The following is a 19217-nucleotide window of genomic DNA, read 5'->3' on the forward strand; positions in this document are numbered from 1 at the left end:
CATCCCCAATCCTAGCTGAGCCCACCTGTATGCAGACCAGACACCACGCCAGAACTCGGTGCAGCCCACCCAGGAGCTAGCCCTCTCCCTTGTGTAGAAGCAGGTCACAGTGAGTCTGGGAGGACACGTGCACGAACACCCCTGGGGCCTAGGAGCTGAGCACCCTCTGGACATAGCACATGGACACCCAGGGCCACCTCCACCCATTCCCACTGGGCAAATGGAAAAGCAAGCAGATTGGGCCAAGAGATCTGAGCCGCAGAAGATAGGCAGTTTCTGTGTTGCTTTTTTTAATTTTTAAATTTTCTTACAAAAATTTAGGTGTTTACCAATACAGTCTTATTTTGGTTTTGTTTTTAATGCTTTTCGTCAGTGTTTTTCTTCTGTTTTGAAGTCACAAACAGCAGGCACTAGGCAGCAGTCCCCCGCCGCTGCCGCAGGTCAGTCCCGAGGTGTGACTCAGGGCAGACGGGATTTGGTAGGCACGGCCAGGCCAGAGTCGCTCAGGGACGGCCCCTGCTGCACTGGGGTTCCACGCAGCTGAGGGCAGGGTGGGGCCAAGCACAGCCTGACCCCCAGAGCAGCTCTGCTCGGGTCTGCTCGGGCCAGCCCCCACCCATGCTCTGCCTGCCATGCAGGGTGGGACTCAGAGCCCAGTGGATCCCCTCTACCTTCTGGAGTCAAACTCCTTCCCTGAGCCCCCCTCTCCCTCCCCTGCTGCCTGTCCTCCGGCCGGCCTGCGGGGCTCCTCTGGGGTCCTGCACACACAAGAGCACACTTCTACACAGCCAGCCCCAAAGCAAAGCTAGGTGCCCTGCCCTGCCCCCTCCCTGGGCCCCCCCTGGCAGGCCGGCTGGCTTTCTGTCTCTCTGCAGTCACACAGCACCATGTCAGTAAACAGCTAACTCAGCCTAGGGAGTTAGGAGGGAGGGAGCAGGGGCAGGAAGGAAGCTGTGTCCAGAACGTCCAGCCCTGGCTCCCGGGCGAGAGGCGCTGCCAAGCCCTGCCGCCAGGGGGCTCCAAGCTCCACAGCAGGGTCTGTGAGGGCCGCCCCGGAGTTCCCATCTTCTCGTGATCAGATCAGATCCCTAAGAACAAATGGCTGGGCCCGAGACCTAAGGAGGGAGAGGGGAAGGTTCAGCCAGGCGGCCTGGGGGCTGGGCGGACCCCTTTACAGGCCAGGCCAATGCAAGTGTGGACAAAGGCAGCTGCTGGGGTGGCACAGGCTGACCCGGAGAGTCTCAGCATCAGGGCCCATCTGACTCGCTGGTCATTGGGGGGCACTGTGCTTGAGGCGTTTAAATGTGGGGGCAGGGGAGCCATCCCTGTTCTGGCCCTGAGGACACAGCGCCTGAGCCCGGGCTGCAGGCCCAGGGAGGCATGTCCCTCTCAGCCCCCAGCCTGTGCCTAAGGTGGGCACTTGTGCCTGCTGACCTTGAAGCTGGGGTCCCACCAGGGAGACGGAGGGACAGAACATGCAGCCAGCACAGATTAACAAGAAGCCCCTTCCCAGGGGACGGGGAACAGCTGGACGAGAAACCAGACGAGAGAACGTACCAGGCATGCAAGCTAGACCCAGGAGTCAACGGGCTGAGGCTTAGCGTCCCCCACGGCGTCCACCAGCCTGACCGCGGGCCTGCTGGGCCCAGGAGGAACCTTCCTGCCGGGGTCGGGCTGCAGCGGACAGGCAGTGAGCAGGAGGGCATTAGAGCAGAACAGAGCAGGTTAGTCAACGCGGACAGGTAGGGGCTGGGCTGCTCAGTGGATGAGGTGGGAGCTGAGCTAGTGTGGCTCACATAGATGCACAGTGATGCGTGGACACACACAGGCCTGTGCCCAAAGCCAGGAGACTATCACAGAGCAGGCTGGCAGGTGCTGCCCTGGAGGTGGGACAATGGTGGGCCCTCACCCACCGCTTCCTCCCCACTGCCCCGGACCCCCACACGCAGGCAAGAGGATGAAGACAGGCTTGCTCAGAGTCCCCTGGCTCGGTCTCCCAGCTCAGCTGCCCTGTAGGTGAGCCCACCCCAGGTGTACTGGGCGTCTACACTCAGCACCTTGCCAGGGCCCCTCCCAGTAATGCCTTAGTTACATCACCTTCCTAGGCACCTGCCCACAGCGACGTACTTTCAACGGTTCCTTCTCAGAGGCCTCCCCTGCAGGGTCACTGCCTCGTGCCCTTCGCTCCCTCCGGTCCACAGTGGAGTATCCATCTTGGGGTGGGGGACATGAGGGGAACTCTGAGGGGCAGGCACCACAGGGGCATATCTCCCTCTCAGCCCAGACACAGGGGGCCCCAGACAGGGGACATCTGGAGATGACCCCCAGCACTGTGCTGGAGGCCTAGGCCAGGTCTTCTCAAGGCCCCTCCCACCATGGTCGCTCAGAACTCTCCAGCCCCCGCTCAGATGGCAGACCAGAGACCTTAGCTGGAGAGCCTACCCTGTTCAACAGCACCCCAAAACCAAATCTCTTTTCTACCCAGCATCTCCTTGGGAGGCCTTCCCAACACCAAACACACAAGGCAAAACCACCTGGCTCATTACATTGCCCCTCCCCGCCCTCCCCCAGGAAACAAGCCACCCTGCATCAGCACTCACCTGGGCCAAGTGCCTCCATGGGGATCACGTCCCGGCTGCCTGTCTTCTCACCATCTGCAAGGCACAAGCCAGGTGGCTGGCTGGTTGCAAGAACCAGTAGAGATACCGGGACAAACCCAGAGCAGGCTGGCCTCCGTGACCCTGTGTACCCTGCGTCACTAACATCTTTGCACCATCCTGCTGGGCCTCTGCCACTGACACCCCCCCGCCACTTAACATCCATGTGGACACTGTGGGTAGAGAAACTGTAGGAGGCTGCAAGCCAGGAAAGGGCCCCCCTACCCCTTACCTGCCTTGTCACCAACAATGCACCTAGGTGGAGGAGCATCTCGTGTACCTCAGGGATACGTGTGCACACCCCGACCCCGTATTCACCAAGGCTCTTGTCCACCAGTGGCAGGGTGCTGTCGTCAAAGCCTCCGGGACTCGGTGTTCCTTTGGGTCCCTTAGCAGCAGCGGCGGCTGACTGGGGTGGGGAGCGCAAGACAGACAGTGTGTAGGTCGGGGGCACTCCTGTGGGGGCCTACCCTGGAGAAGTGAAAGAGGAAGGCCGCACCTGGAAGCGCGCCTTGGTCCAGCCATCCTTCTGCAGGGCCCCTCGCAGCTCCTTGAAGCTCCACACGGTCTGCAGCACGTGGGACGCGGCCTTCGCTTCGCGCACCGATTGGCTGCGGCCAGGCCCAGGGTGGGGTCAGCACTCGCCCCGCCCTCCCTGGCCCCGCCCCCGCCCCCTTCCCCGCCCACCTGGCAGCTCCCAGGGCCACCAGCGCCGGGACGCCTCGGGCCTGCAGCAGCGAGCGCGCATTGTCCAGGCTGTCGGACACGATCTCGTGGATGGTGTTGAGCACGGCCACCACCGTGTCCTCCTCCAGGCGGGCCCCGGGTCGCGCCGGAGCCTGTGCATTGCGCACGTTCCGCACCAGCTCGGCCATGGCATAGCTCCCTGAAGGGCAGGGGCAGGTGTCAGGACGGGGAGGATCGGGATTCACAGGGGGCCTCCACCAGGAGAGAGTGCAGCAGGGAGCTATGGACAGGGGCTAGGCCTTGGGACCCTTCGGGAAGACATCAGCTCCAAGCAGCTGGGACTGGAGGAAATGACAGGGGCAGGGCTGAACCCTCCCCACCCTGCCGCCCCAGCCCCTGCAGATGGGACCCCGGGGCCTGCATCCTGGCCCTGTCCCACCAGTGTCCTCACCTATGAGGTCCTTGTTGCGCCGGTCCAGGGAGAGGTTGCGCAGGGCGATGGCGACAGCGCGTACTACCTTGTCCGTCTCGGACTGCAGCAGCTCCACAAGCACTGGAAGGCCACGTTCCTTGCGCACCGTGGCGCGGATGTACGTGGCCCACTGTGGTAGTGGGGTGGGGAGTGTGCTCAGCACACTGGGTCACACAGCTGCACACCTAGACACTCTCCTAGCCGAGCCCCAGATGTCCCCTCTGGCTGGGCCCTTCTCCTGCCCTGACAAAGCTCTACCCAAGCAACTCAACTCCAACTCCATCCCCCGGACCTTGGGGAGGCATTGTATCCCGTGCGGTCCCCAAAAACCCTCCACCCTCAGCCTGGCCAAAGGCAGAGGCCGCACCCCCAGCGGACCTAGGACTCTCCCTCCCTGCCAGATCCAGCCTCTCACCATCCAGTTGCCGGCGCTGAGATTCTGCAGGGCACCTGCGGCCGCCTCCAGGGTGTTGAAGTTCCGGCTCTCCGTGAGGAGGGAGAGGTAGAGACGTACCACCTCGGGCTGATACAGCAGCTCAAAGCCTGGGCACAGAGCACCCACCGCCCGCGGTCACCCAGACCCCCGCTCCACTCCCCCCTCTCCTCCCATCAGTGTTCTCATGGCGAGTCAGCTGGGGCCAGGGATGGGAAATGGTGCAGCCAGGGAAAATGTAACATCAACACATTCCCCCCCCTTATGGGCCACCGGAGGAAAAAAGCTTCCCGCTTCATGGGACAACAGAGGCTCAGTGAGGAGGCAGTGGGTCTAAGCGAAGTCACTGGTCCCTTGACCCTGCCTGGCAGCCAGAGCATCCACGAGGCCTGGGGTAGACAGGGAGGGGGCAACCAGGGCTGTTCCCCTAGCAACCGGACCCAGACTCCCTCACAACTGGGCCAGCTCTCCAGGGCAGATAGGCTGTGCCACTGGGGGCAGGGAGCCCTAGGAAAAGACCCATGCTCCCTGGGAACAGGGCCCGTTCTCCCCTACGTAACTTAGGCTGTTATGGGTACAAGCCCCTAGCTACAGGGCCTGCCTTCCCAGTCTGCACCCTGCTCAACCACTCCAGGCCCCCATAAGTGAGGCCCTGCCCCCACAGGGCAGCAGAGTTGCTCTAGGGGGAGGGGCTGAGCAGCCTTTCAGTTGACCTGGACCCAGACATTACTCCCCCTGCCCTGTCCTCCCACACCCACATCCTATTACCTGCTCCCCATTCCTCACTGGTCCCTCCACTCCAGCCTCACTGGGCTTCCTGTTCCCCCAATGCCCCAAGCATGTCCCCCACTCAAGTGTTCCCTGCGAGGGTATTCACAGGCACTGGTCCCTCTGCGTGTGTTGTTTTCCCCTAGACCTCCCTCCCAGGGCTGGGGTCTTCCACTTTGCTTGGGGCTGTCTGGGCTTGCAGGGTGGGCCGCGGCCTGGGGCTCACCAGGGCAGATCACTCCTCCTCAGGCCCGATTTGCAGTGTACATAACAGACCAGCACACAGTAGGACTCGGACAGACACAGCAGAACGAGAAGGATAAACCACTCTGCCCCCTGCACCATCAGCCCCTGTCCGAGGTCTGACTGCACACCCTTGCTCCCACATCCCGAAGTGAAGGTGAGCGCCTCAGCTGACACTAGGTCCTGCCTAACTCACCTCTGCCTTCACTGGAGGTCTCGGCTGTCTCCTCTAGTCTTTCATGTGCTGTGTGACCTTGCAAGTGCCTGGCCTCTCTGTGCCTGTCTCCTGCCCTGCCTGGAGTGGCCCATGGAACTGACCCTGATTCTGAACCCATGCCCGGTACCCGGGGACTGGACGGCCTTCTGGGGAACCCCACACTTGTGGGCTGTCTCCCCATCAGATCCCCAAGGCCCTTCGAGCTTGCTTGGTAGCACAAAGCTTCGCTACCCGGATGGGCCTGCGTTGAACTCTGCCTCTGCCCACTCACCTTTGGCAGCCTCAGTTCGCTTGGGCAGGTCCAGTGTGTCAAAATTCCGGTCCATCTCACCATCCTTCTTCCCTGGAAGAGGACAGATGGAGGTGAAGTAGACCCTGCAGGGGCAGGATGTGCCAGGAGGGTGGACATAGCACTTCCCTGCCCAAGGCCCAAGAGCACCCCCAAGCCTGGGACTGGGCACCAAGAGGCCCTGGGAAGGGCAGTGGTGAGTGTGAGGCCTGGGGGTGTCCCAGCCTTGCCCCCAGCGGTCAGGGCTCATCACCTGTCAGGTGCCAGGAGCCGGGAGCCCAGGCTGGGTGACGGGGGGGTACAGAGAAGCTGAGGGCTAGCAAGGACAAGACCTGCCCGGCTGCATAGTAAAGCCATAGTAAAGCTGGGCCAAGCATTCTAGCCACGGGGAAATGCCCGCCTGGCATCAGGACCTGGTCCAAGCTCTGCTGGCGAGGAGACCTCCACCTGCAGGCCGAGCCCCTAGAGCAGCCCCACCTAGCATTTGTCAGCCTCGGCCTGCACCCCTTGGTGAGTGAGCGCACGACTTCCCACTCCCCCTCCTCTCAGATGAGGGAGCTTCCTTTCATCTGAAAGGCAGCACTGCTCAGTGATCCAGGCTCCCTGTTCTGCCCAGCCTCATGGGGGCTTTGTGTGGTCCCTTTAAGCCACACATCACCTCATTCCCAGGGGCAGACTTTGCTCACTGGGGCCCACGGGGACAGACAGTCCCAGACCCTGCCTCCCACCCCCTCACTCTCCCTGCTCAGCTCCAGCCCTGCCTGGGTAGCTGAGTCTGAGGTTACACAGGAACAGCCCACTGGCCTCCCAACAAGTCCAGGGCCAACATTCCTGCCGTTGTCATGTCCACACAGTTGTCATGGAAATGGCTGCCTAGGGAAGGGACTACTAGGGATGGGGCAGGGCCCTGAGGCTGGACCGCCCTGCAGTCGTCATGGAGATGACCGCCTGGACAACAGGGCGAGCGGCACCTCCCTGGTGCCCAGCGCACCCACCAGGCCTGGACAGCAGGACAAACAGGGACTCACCTTGATGGAACCACTCCTCTGGGCGGCCGGAGGAAGCACAGGAGAGAGGAGACGAGCCTGAGTGGGCAGCGCCCTCCCATGCCCTCCCAGGAGGCCTCGACTTCCCACTGCACACCCCAAGTTGAATAGACGGGTCGTGGAATCCCACCCAGATTACTCTGGAGGGCTGAGTGCCCAGAAGTGGAACAAAAAAAGTGGAGGCCTGGGGTCAGAACAGGTCCACATGGGGGGCAGGGGAGGAGGGCAGGTGCCAGGGAATGTAGATCCTGGAACCTGTACCCAGCAAATGCCGGTTGGGATGGTGTGAAGGCAGGGTGGGCATCTCAAGGTCTTCAGGTGCTCTGTGAATGCCAGGAGGCGGCATCATCTTCAGCACTTTCCACACATGGGCCCAAAGAACCCCTCCCAGAGCTGAGTCCAGGCAGCAGCAGGAACACCACATAGATTCACTCCTACCCTCCCCTGGGGGGCCCACAGTGCAGATGAGGGAAGGCTGGCCGGTCAGCCGGATGACCCAGGGGCTCGGTACACCCTCCTCGGCAACCTGCTTTCCCACCTGCCCATCAGGAGCTGACCAGGTGGTCTCTGGCTTCTGTGATGGCCATGGGTATGGGGGCCCTTCATCCTGGAGTGGCAGGCGGAATCCTAGAGTGGTACCCCTGTCCCTCCCACACACCTTTGGCCTTCTTGCCACCGAAACAGCCAGCGTCATCCCTCCTCCGGCGCTGGGAGCCTGCAGCACTGCCTGGAGGCCCAGGCTCAGCCTCTTGGTACCTGTCAGCCCCAGGCACCTCCTTGTGTACGTGGTAGGACAGGTTCCGCATGATACACACGCAATTCTCTACCGACTGTGGGGAGAGGAGAGTTGATGGAGCAGGGTCTGGTGGGCAGAGAGGCTGCTAGCCCTCCTGGGGAAGCCCAGCCACAGCCAGTGTATACGGGAGGAACTGGGGGTGTAGAGATGGGGACCCACGTGGCTGAGGACTCCCAGGGAGGGCTGAGGAAGGAAAAAGGTGGGAGAGCCTACTGCATGTAGGACCTCGTCTGGGACGTCACGGGTGTCCGCTCCAGTGTGGCCACTGTGGGGTGGCCCACACCCAGGGTGCTGCCCCAGACCCCCACACCTATTCCTCCTGTGTTGCCCAAAGGGGTCAGGCCCCCTGGGCCCAGTTCTTGCTCCGTCTCTCAAACCTTTGTAGGAGGTTGTGAGACTGATCCTGCTGGGGCCTGCTAGGCTCTCCCCATCCTGCTCCACTCACCTTGTTGTCCGTGTCCTTCCTGCCCACAGCTGACTGCAGGGCGTGTAGCAGGGCATCCACCAGCCCTTCACATTCCCGGAGCCGCCGCCGGGCCTCTGCGCCATCTGAACTCACGTTCCTGGGTGGCCAAGAGCGAGCCCTGTGACCCCTGGCTCCCATGGGAACTTCCCAGCCAAGCACTCCCCACTCCCAGCCTTGGGGTCTTGTCTTCATCTGTAAAATAGGGTCTGATGCCACCCTGTCAGGGCTATTGAGTGTCCTGACCACTGAGACCCTAGGGTAGAGCCCTAGTCTGCCATGTGTGTGGGGCAGGGGGCCTTCTCTGATCCCAGCAGAACTGAAAGGGGACAGAACGGGGTCCAGGGTCCTGAATCCATGCACAGATAATTCTGGGCTCCCCCTACCCCAGTGGCAGTTCTGGGTTCCACCTTACCCCGTGAAGACCCCATAAAGCCGTGGGGGTACATTTTGATGAACAGGCAGGACCCTGGAGACCCAGGACCACCTGTGAGGACTCTGTAGGGATACCCAGGGTGGGAGGGTTAGGGCAGAGGTCTGAGGATGTGAAATGAGGCCTCTGAGGCAGACAGGATGAGGGTCCTGGCTCCCCCTATCCTGGCTGCCGTGGTGATGGGAGCATGGGTCAAAGGTGAGTGGGGCTGGAGACAAAGGGTACTACATGAGACGGTGGCAGACCTTGTCCAGAGGCTTCCCTTGGGGCTGAGTATAATAGCCCCATCCAGTCCCATTCTCAGGACTCAGGCAGGAACTGTAGTGTGGATGTGAAGCTCCTAAAACTTGGGGGGCTAACTGTCTTCCATGTTACTGAGGATATTCCCAGGTACGCACACAGGCTCTAGTGCTTGGCTCCTGCCTCCTTGACCAAGAATAGCCCTGGGCGGCTGCACAGAGAGTACCCGAACCCGGCCCCCACCCACACCTCAAGCAACCCGATGTGTTCTTGAAGACTGTTGTCCACTCGGCATCCCTTGGCTTGGAATCCTCATTGGGCTCGCGCTCCCAGCCCGAGTGGGGCACAATGACCTCATGGGTCAGCGTCTGCAGGCCGTGGTCAATGATGACCATCTTCAGGGGCTCGTAGGATGACAGGTTCCAGAGTGTGCCTGCGGGGCGCCATCAACCAGCCAGTGCTGACCACACAAAGCACTGACCTCCCTACCTCCCCACGTGACCTCGCTCAGGACGTGTCCGAGGTCAGACCAGAAGATAGTGACAAAAGCCGTGAGAGGACCTGGGTGCCCACCCTGGCCCAGGCAAGATGTGCAAAGGCACCTAACAGTACTACCAGCCGGGAGGAAGCACCAGAGGGGCTGGGACACAGAGCAAGGGCTGGTGGGGAGCCTGTGGCTAGACAAGCAGGTGCCTTCTCTTCCCCTATCCCCTCTGAGCCACATGGGTGAATGGCACTACCCCTCCACTGGCTCCACCTGAAGGTGGTCATATTACCCTACCTGGCCAACTGGGTCCCCTAAGGCACAATTCCCCCAGCACAGCTCCCCCTGGAGGGTGGGACCTGGAAGCGTATGGGTACATAGGGGCAGGTGGCAAGGGGGCCTGCCCAAGGGGCAGAGACACTGAGGACCTCTCAGTCTAAGCCATGCCTGCCCCCAGCAGCTGGACTCCTGACTGCACGGGTGGGTGGGAGGGGACACCTGTTCCTGGCCAAACCTCGCTCTCCTTCCCCCAAGGGATGACGGTGCACTCACCTGTGACGAGCTCTCGGACCTCGTTGTCCCGGGCTGCCCGCAGCAGGCGCACCAGAGCCGGCACGCCGCCACAGTCCCGGATGGCAGCCTTGTTGTCCGTGTCTCGGCCGTAGGAGAGGTTTCGCAGGGCCCCGCAGGCCCGCCGTCGCACCTCCGCCCTCGGGTGGTCCAGCAGAGCCACGAGCAGAGGAAGGCCCCGCAGCTGCCGCACGCGCCGCTTGACACCCTCATTCTCGAAGCACAGGTGCTGCAGGTAGGCGGCCGCGTTGGCTTTCACGGGGTCCACGGGGTGCCGCAGCATGGCCAGGACCTCCGGCAGCTCGGGGTCCCTCCACCGCGGCTCCTTACGGGCACTGTCGACGGAGGGCGACCGCCGGACCACTCGGTCCAGGCTGCCCAGGCTGCCCCGTTCTGGCTGGGCCAGGGGTGCGGTCGCAGCAGGAAACGGGGGCCGCTCCTCCATCAGCTCGCCGGCATCATCTGCCACTTCCTCGTAGGCCCTGTGCAGGCGGGCAGGGTGCAGGGACGTCTCAGCAGTGCCACAAGGCATCTGCTCCAGAGCTACTCATCCTATCTTCTCTGGAGGACAAACCCAGGAAAGGTGGGGAGAGGCCCATACCATTGATACTTGACCCCAAGCACCGAGCAGGTGCCAAGAGTCCCATGCCAGGCCAGCAAGAACTGACTCACAGCCAGTGACACAGCTAAACGCCAGCCAATGGTTACCAATGGTTATCAGGGCTTGGATCTCCCTAAGATGGGGAGCTCACTCATTCTCACCACCATCAGCTAAGTGCCAGCCAAAGGTTACCAATGGTTATCAGGGCGAGGGTCTCCCTGAGACGGGGAGCTCACTTACTCTCACCACCATGCAACATTCCCCAATTCTGAGCTAAATGCATTTCTATGAAACATCTGTCTGTGACTGGGGTCCTCCTGCCTTCTATCGAGGCCCATCTCTGCATGTGGGATCTGCTGGGATGTGGGGGAAAGAGGTGACCCTCCCTGCACACAGCCAGCCTGGTGGGACTAGATAGGGGCATTCAGGCCACCAGTCCTCCAGAGCACAGGATGTCCTTGTGGGTTGTCACCAGCAAACCTACTTCTTAGGGCAGGGACTGGGGCTAGAAGGGGCCAGGTATCTTGTCTGTGTTCACACAGCATAATCCATACCAAGGGCAGCCCCGGTGGCCCAGTGGTTTAGCGCCACCCTCAGCCCAGGGTGTGGTCCTGGAGACCCAGGATTGAGTCCCGTGTCAGGCTTCCTGCATGGAGCCTGCTTCTCCCTCTGCCTGTGTCTCTGCCTCTCTCTCTCTCCCTGTATCTCTCATGAATAGATAAATATATAAATATTAAAAAAAAAATCCATACCAAGGCTGTGGTCATGTTCTCATTCTACAGATAAACAAGCTGAGGGCAGAGGGGACAGACCCAGAGTCTACAGCTGGGAAGAGCTGGGTAGCCTAGTTCCTGGGATATAGCTTCTGTACACGGGGTAAACTGAGGCCTGGGGAAATGCAGAGGAAATGCTCTGAGCCACCTACACTCACGTCTTCATGGCCATCTGCCTGGAGCAAGGGTAGCAAGCGTTGGGCCCTGTCACCAACTTCCCTAATGCGCCGGGGCCAACAGGGAGGATGCCCAGGGGAACTTCCACTCCCCCAGAAGCTTCCCTTGCTGCTGTCCTTGAGAGGAGCTGTGGCCAATTCAAACTAACAGGTGTAACTAACGGAGAGCCCCAGCAGCCAGCGGCCGGTCACGGGGTGCTCACCTGGCACGAAGGCCACGCCCACACTCAGGCCTCCTCCTCGTGGCAGTGCCGTAGTCCGGCTCCAGCTCCGGGCCGCCCTCATCCTCAGCAGTCAGGCTGCGCGTGTCGTCCTCCAAGCCATACGGCTCCGCCTGGAAGCGCTCGGGCTGGGAGCGACCGGCCGGCACGGGCTCCGGGCCCGGGGGGAAGGCCTCACGTCGGCCGGGCAGCGTGAAGCAGCCATCGACGGGGCCCGGGCCAAGGGGGCCGCGTGGGGGCCGCACGCCCAGCCCCCGGGAGAGACTGCCGTAGCTGGGGACATCACGGGGCTCGGGGCCGTCGGGAAAGCCGCCCCCGCTGCTGAGGTAGGCACGGGAGAGCGTGGCGGCCGGACCGCCCCCGCGGAGCAGGAAGTGCCGGTCCAGGGGGCCATCTGCGAAGGGGCCTAGCGGGGGGCCGCCGTCCAGCACGGGGAGCCCATCTGGGCCGACGGGCACTTGGCGCACTGTCCTCGTGGTCACCGTCTTGACCGTCTTGGTGACCTAGTGGGTAAGCGGGTGGCCGGTGGGCTGGCTGGGCAGCCTGAGAGCCCAGACACTGCCACCCGGATGACAGGCGGCCCCTGGGAGGCCACTCTCATAATAGAACTGCGGCTGCACAGCCTACTTGCCCACTGCCTCGGTCTGGCCGTACCTTGGTCTCGGTGCGCCGGGTAGTGCCATCTTCCGATGTGACGATGGACACGTGGGAGGTAGGTGTGCCAGGGTCCTCCTCTACTGTCACTGTCTCCTCCAGCACCTCGGGTGCCTCTGGCATGGTGGCCAGTGAGGCCTGGCTGCCCGGGCTCTGCTCCTGGCAACAGGGGGATGGGCGTCAGTGGAAGGACCCACAGCTCGCCTGGCCCTGGAGTGCAGATACTTGTGCCGGCCTAGATGCCAGGAGTGCCTTCCTCCCACCCCTGGAACCCATGGACCCCAGGGCCTGTCTCAGCCCCAGCTGGTGAAGACAGCACCCTGAACACCACAGGGCTGACTGGCTCTGTTGCCCTAACCCATGGGGGGCTCCAAGGGGGGTCACCTCCCCCAATCCTGGGGCCTCCTTGGGCTAAGCTGGCAGATAAAGCCCCTGACCCCAGCGTGCAGTCCTGGGCAGCCCTGTCTGAGCTGCAAAGCTCGGTCGGTTGCTATAGGCTCCTGGTGGCCCCAGGAGGTTGGTAGGACCTGCAGGTTGAGCTCCTGACCCTGACATGGCTCACCACCCCTGAGTGGGCCCTCCCGTGTCCTGGGCCTTGTCCCTGCCCCATCCAAGAAACCTTGAGTGCAGACGCCTTGGGAAAACAGTCTCAGTACTGCTCGCTGACTCCCCAGGGCAACACCAGGCCCCCACTGTCCCCAAGGCCAGCTAGACGCCCTCGTGGGACAGAAATACCCAGTTCCCAGAATGCTCAAAATACCCGTGCTCCTTCCGGCCTGGACACTCCAGGGGTGGTGAGTGGGCACAGCTTGGCCCTGCCTCATCTGGGCCAGTGTTTGGTGCTCCCCATTGAGACGCTGGTTGTCTTACCAGAGCCCAGAGATGGGGAATTCAGACCAGGTGTGCCAGGTTAGTCTTCGACAGGGACTCTGGTGCCCCCTCCTCACATACCTCTGTAGGTCTCCCCAACCTGCAGCACCCCTCCCCCACCTTCACCCCTGCAGGGGATGACCATGGTGGAGTTCTAGGCAAGACAGCTCTGGACAGAGGCCCTTTTAAGGCCCATAAGCCTATGGCAGACTTAGAGTAGGGACCGGAGGTTTAAAGAGGACAGGCCAAAAAATAAATAAATAAATAAATAATTTAAAAAATAAAAAATAAAATAAAAAGAGGACAGGCCAGCCCACAGCAGAGCTGAACAGACCCCTGCTGTGCTGATTGGCAAAGGGGTCTGAGAACCAAAGGCCATGTACCCCCAGGCCTCTGACTGCATGGGGCCCTGCACCACACCAACGTCTCAGGATCAGCATCTGGCTAGGATGGGTAGGAGCTGAAACTCAAGCTGCAGTGGGCAGGCAAGCGGAGCACATTCCTGGGCAGCAGGGGCCAGGTCAGCAGGAGGACAGGCCCTGTTCTGTGGCCCAGATGCTGTGCCTTGAGGAATGGGTCCCTAGCTGGGCCCCAGCCCTCTGAGGCCCTACAAAGAAACAGAGCTGAGGCCCAAGGAAGGCCATACCCATATCTGCCTGCCACCAGAGCCCTACTCTGCTCCCAGCCCCAGGCCCAGGCAGTGTGCAAGGCTAGGTGCCCAGAGCTGCCCTAGGGCCTGCTTCCTGAGGTCCTCCTCAGGATGTGAAGTCTCCTCAGCTTGGGGTCCTGTCCTGAAAAAATGCTAAAGCCCCTGATTACTCATAGTCCTGAAATTCTCGGCCCCTGCAAACACTCCAGGGGTCCAAGGAGAGACCTGCACCATGTTAGGACAAGTGTATCCCCCGGGCTCTGGTGACACAGGAAGGAAGTCACAGAATACAGCCTCTGTCCCCAGAAGACAACTGTATGTGATTTCATAAAAAGGGAAACTGAGGCCTAACAGAGAAAGAGGATTAACTGAGACTTCAGAGACCACTAACGGGGAATCCAGGCCTTCACAGAGAAGGTGGCTCTGTGAGGCCACTGAGCTATACCTTACTCTGCAGGCGCCATCGCCACTCAGTTTGGGGCCACAGGTGGAATGCCTGGTGGGGACATGGCCAGGTAGGAGGCATGACGTTCCCTGAGAAAGTGAAGTTAACGGAGACCCTGAATAGGGACATGCTACCAGGCTCTTCTCTGAGGGCCCTGGAGGCCAGGACAGTTCTGGAGCCGAAAGCTCAGGGAGTTTTGTATTTGGCAACTGTGGGAGCAAACCGTGGCAGGCGCTGAGCTCTCTCTCTGCTGCTGGGCCTTGGCAGGCTTCAGGCCACACCCCAGGGGCTGCAGGTGAAGGGGAGGGGCAAGGGGCAAGACTGACAAGAGTGGACCCAAGAGGGGACCGGAGCATCCAGGAGGATCTGCCCCTCGAGTAGACCCGCATACATCAGTGCTCTCAGAGAAGAGCCTCCAGCTCCTTGGCTGGGGGGCGGGGTGAGGGAGGAGAGGAGTAAGCACACCTCAGACCTCAATGACACTCTGAGGTTCAGTTTATTCTCACTCTAGCCTGTGATGACAGTCTGCCACAGTGCAGTAGGGGGGACGAAGGAATGGGGGTCCAGAGGAGCCAGGGCCCCTCCAGCAAAGCCTGGCAACCCTGCAGCATCGCCCACTAATACCCAGCCCAGACAGCCTGGTAGTGGGATCCTGAGGCCCCGAGAGCCCCCACTGGCAAATGACCTCAGGGAGCTAAAAACAGGCGATGACTTCACCCAGGCGGGCGGGCAGGCGGGAGCGTGAGTCAGCCGGTGATCACAGGAAGGCCCGGCCCCCGTTAACACACGCCTGGGCACACATGCAGATAAGGACCTGGACGTGCGTGCATAGACCCAACAGGGACAGATGCACACAGACACGCATGTGTGAGCACCCAGCCTGGCCCACAGGCCCAAGCACGTCCATCTGCATGCTGTCCTAACAGCCCCCAGTGCACAGTGCCTGCTGCCCCCAGAGGGACTTGCACTTGCTAACCCACCCCCATCATCTCCTCCTGTCTTCTACCCCTGTGTCCAGACTCTCAGCCAACCACCCACTCTGGGGGCCTCAGTGCTGGTGGCAGACTGGGGAATCAGGGAAAGGCCCAAGGTCAACCCGTGCTTTAGGCCTCTGCAGAATCCATGGGGTGTTGAGGTGGGACTATGGACTGGTGACCAGCACACAGCACTCAGTAAAGGCAGCTGACCAGGGTGCCTGCATCCTCATCTGAACTCAAGAGCCTGCTCAGAGCTGCATGTCCATCCACCCAGGGTGGCACAGCCCAGAGACTCCTGGCCCTGAGGCTCAGACTCCCCCATGCACCCCAGACATGAACACCAGCATGGACACACAACCCCTAGTCCTTTATATCCCAAATCTTGCCAAATTCCGTCAACTGTCTCTTGTCACCCTTCCCCAGCCCTAGCTTCATTCTTGTCCCTCTTCCTGGGACCACCAAGCTGCCTCCCATCACCTACCGCCATGGCCCAAACTGTCCCCTGACACTCCCATCCATGGTCTACCCAATCCAGGGTCTACAGGCCTGCCCAGAGTGGGGCTGCTGTCCAGACCTGGGGTTTCCCATGAGTTGCCTTGAACTTGGGGGCGGGGCCTGGCCCAAGACTCTGAGCCAGGGGCCAGAGTGGCCAGTTTAGATAAACTAAAGAGAGATAAACCCAGCCAGCCACCACTGCTCTTAAGAGGGTCCCCAGAGGCACAGAGCTGGGCACAGTGGGAGGGCCCTTGGCCCTGTCACACACCTGGGGCTCAGCTTCCTCATGAGGAAACAGAAAGCACCCAGCATATCAAGGCCATAGAACAAGTAGGAGAGTGCCAGCCGTGGGGAGTAAAACACAAGATGTGAGCCAACAGACAAAGGGGCCGCCACCTAGGCAAAAGACCACAGCAACCTAGGAGGTATGTGGGCGAACGGTAGAGGGAGGGGACAGGGAAACAAGCCAAGTCACAATGAGGGAGGGGGGCTGGACTGGAGTCCCAGACGCATGGCTCTATCTCACCCACTGCACTTGAACGATGAGCACCCGTGGTGTGTACCATGGAGAACAAACCTCAAGACAGGTACCCCACCCTGTCCATGGTCCCGCCTCACAGATAGGGAATGGGTTATGGTGGGATCCCACACCTGGCTCCCATGATCCCCAGTCCTGACCCATAGCGGACACAAGACAGCGGGCACTGAAAGAATGAATGGAGGGGTGAGGGAACAAACGTGTCCCCTCCCAGCACAGCTGTCCCAGATAGAGTCCAGGACAATCCAGGCTGGCATCTCTCACCAGAGAGCAAGCCCTCGGCCACCACAGATGCACCTCTCTTGATGCCCACAGCCTCTATCCAGCCCAGGCAGATGCGAGCGCACCCCTCCAGAGCAGCGATCCACCTGCCAGGGCTTGCAGTCCACATGGAGTGGTCAAGAGACCTACGGGCAGTGCAAGCGCAGCAGACTGGTGAAGCAAGGTTGCAGGGGACAGCAGGGCTGGCTGTCACCCACCCCAGTTTCTCCAAGCCCAGCCAGCATCCATCAGCTACAAAGAGGCCCCAACTCCCCGCAGCTGACCCCTCCCTCTCTGGGGCAGTCAGTGGCCTGAGCCTCCGGGCAGTACCAGAGATGGACAGCAGACAGAAACCCAGCTCCTAGGGGTAGGGGAGGGGTGACCTGGACCCCAATAATCACAAGGGGCCTGGGGCAGTTGCTTCTCCAGTCTGCCTCAGTGTCCCTGACTGTTACTGGACCCTAAGCCCTCTGAGCACGAGGTGCTGGCCGCCCGCAGGCCTCGCTCCGGCTCCTCCCCTCCCCGCACAAGGAGGCTGACTGCCGGGGCTCTCCTCGGAGACCCCTCCCGCCTCCGCACGTGGGCAGGGCCCTCCTCCACCCCTCCCCTCACGTGCGCCGCCGGGCACACAGGGCTCCCATTAAAGCTCCGGAAGCTTCTTCGCAGGTCCCCAGAGTCGGAGCCCGCGCTTGGAGTGTGGAGGGGAGGAGAGCCCCCCCAGGCTCCGGGGAGCCGGAGGCCCAACCCCGCTGCCCCCTCGGGACTCGGCATCCCTCCTGCACGGAGGGGCTGCTCAGGAAGGCCCGACCAGGCACCTGTCCCGGGCGATGCCCTGGGGTGCCCTCCCCCCGGTCCCGGCCTCGCCTCCCGGCGTGGAACCGCACCGCCCCGGGGCGCCCGCGCCCGGTCCCCAGAGACCCCGCCGCCCCGCCCCGCGCCTTGCACACCCCCCGGGCGGCGCGCTCACTCCGCCGCCCCGCCCGCCCCGGGGCCGAACGCGCCGGCCCGCAGCGCAGACAATAGCCGCCTCCGGCCGGCGGCTCCACGGAACAAAAGCGGGTCCTCCGGGAAGGCCGGCGCCCCGCCCCCCGCCCCCCGCCGCCGCGCCCCCGGGACCGCGCCCCCGCGCCCGGCACCAAGTTCCTCCGACCTGTCTGAGTTCGGCCGGCATCGGGCCGGGCTCGGGGGGCGCGGGCCGGTAGGAGGGGCGGCGGCGGCGGCGGCGGCGGCTGACCCGGGCTCGGCTCCGGCGCCTCGGCCGTGCGGGCTCGGGCTCGGCGGACTCGCTCCCCGCGGGGGCGGATCTGGCGGCGGCCACGGCGAGCAGCCAATGGAGCGGGGCCGCGCCCAGGCGGGGCGGGCGGGGCGCGGGCCGGGGGCGGGGCCGGGCGAGGTCCCGCCCCCCACCTGCGCGGGGTGCAGCTCGGCGGCCGGGCGGGGCCGGGGTCGCCCCTAACCCCCGTCCCTCCGCGTCCCCTGCGGGGGTGACATCTTCCCGCTGGGCGCTGCCCAGGCCTCGTTTAGCCTCCAGGAACAGAGCTCACAGGCCCCTCCCCCTGCACAGCTAGGGAAACTGAGTTCTGGCCGAGCGGGCCAGGGCGGCCGTCCTGTCCTCTTGGGTAGGCTGCTCATCCCGACTCGGTAAGGGCCCCCCCCCCCCCGCCACCGCTGATCAGTGTTACAGCGATGTCAGCGCGGCGAGGTCGCTCAGGTCTCCCAGGTCTGACCGCCCCAGGCCCTTGCCCAGACCCCAGCAGGGCCCCCCAAGTGTCTCCACTGAGCTCAGTAGGGGCCTGCCAGATGGACCTGGCATTGATCTACTTTGTCTTGGGTTCTCCCCATCAAGACCCAGAAGTCCAGGGTTTCCCCCACCCTCTGAGGGGTGTCAGAGCAGATCAAATGGTGCATGGGGAGGGCTCAGCAGTTGGATGACCCGGGGTGAAAACTCCTAAGGCCAAGCGGGCCTCAGGCCCTCTCTCTTCCATGCTTTTGATCCACTGCAAAGTGGTGGGTTCGGGTGGGGTGGTGGTGGTATCGGAGCAGCTGGTTCATCAGGACTTCTCCAAACCAGGGTGGCACCCTAGCCTGGCATGAAGGTACAGCCACACCCTGGGGAGTCCGGCTCTGCTGGATACAAACACAGACCCAGAAAGGCTGGGCTGTGCTGGACTGGGGCCCTCTTGGGTCATACCCCATAAAGGTAAGCCAATGGCTCTTGTATCACCAATAAGGTAACTAGGCTCTAAGATGAATAAGGGCAAGGGCCAGTGCAAGGAGGTTCCATGGGTCTGGCAAGAAAGGAGGGCAGGGCCTGGGCTTCCTGCCCCCCTCCTGCTTTGCCTCAGACCTCACTCAGAAAATCCTTCTTCCTGGACATGCCATGTACCTAAGCCATGCCCCCCGAATGCTCAAGCACTCTGGGTATCCACTGCATGTCCCTCCGAGCCTCCATTTCTCCACCTGCACACTGAGCCTCCATTTCCCCACCTGCACCCTGACCACTGGCCCCTGTATCTTCCATCCATAGCAGCCCCACAGGGAGCCATCTGGGACAGAAGCAGCAGCAGGAGGACTAGACTGCGGCCCTGAGGGACTTACGTTTCAGCTGCTTCTGCCTTCTCCCAGATTTCACCTGCTGCTAGTGCCCCAGGCACAAACCCACCTTGGCCTAACCCGGGGCTGACGAGGTCCCTAAAGGTGTCCCAACTGCCCTTCCACACACACAAACACACACTGCTTGAGGGTTGGCTCTACTCCAG

The 19217-nt window shown here is 62.2% G+C and overlaps 1 protein-coding gene across 7 annotated transcripts in view; it reads right to left on the minus strand.

Moving 5' to 3' along the window:
* Positions 1-273: 273 nt before the first annotated feature.
* ARVCF (ARVCF delta catenin family member) overlaps positions 274-19217 on the minus strand; it is a 54134-nt gene continuing 35190 nt past the window's right edge. For 2 of the 7 annotated variants that reach the window (XM_077874702.1, XM_077874701.1), the window contains 17 exons: positions 12224-12382; positions 11552-12072; positions 9781-10280; positions 8994-9177; positions 8054-8171; positions 7471-7642; positions 6795-6812; positions 5749-5820; positions 4232-4359; positions 3796-3946; positions 3345-3543; positions 3157-3268; positions 2976-3066; positions 2601-2654; positions 2128-2213; positions 1558-1674; positions 274-1115 (listed from right to left, as the gene is read on the minus strand). In XM_077874702.1, coding sequence (XP_077730828.1) covers positions 1570-1674; positions 2128-2213; positions 2601-2654; positions 2976-3066; positions 3157-3268; positions 3345-3543; positions 3796-3946; positions 4232-4359; positions 5749-5820; positions 6795-6812; positions 7471-7642; positions 8054-8171; positions 8994-9177; positions 9781-10280; positions 11552-12072; positions 12224-12382 — 2670 coding nt within the window. In that variant the 3' untranslated portion in view covers positions 274-1115; positions 1558-1569. Of the gene's footprint in view, positions 1116-1557; positions 1675-2126; positions 2214-2600; positions 2655-2893; positions 3067-3156; positions 3269-3344; positions 3544-3795; positions 3947-4231; positions 4360-5748; positions 5821-6794; positions 6813-7470; positions 7643-8053; positions 8172-8993; positions 9178-9780; positions 10281-11551; positions 12073-12223; positions 12383-17608; positions 17745-19217 lie in introns of those variants that run through there. The other 5 variants (XM_077874706.1, XM_077874707.1, XM_077874704.1 and 2 more) reach the window with 5 other exon arrangements.

Source organism: Canis aureus, chromosome 27, assembly GCF_053574225.1.
Source record: "Canis aureus isolate CA01 chromosome 27, VMU_Caureus_v.1.0, whole genome shotgun sequence".
Lineage (NCBI taxonomy): Eukaryota > Metazoa > Chordata > Mammalia > Carnivora > Canidae > Canis > Canis aureus.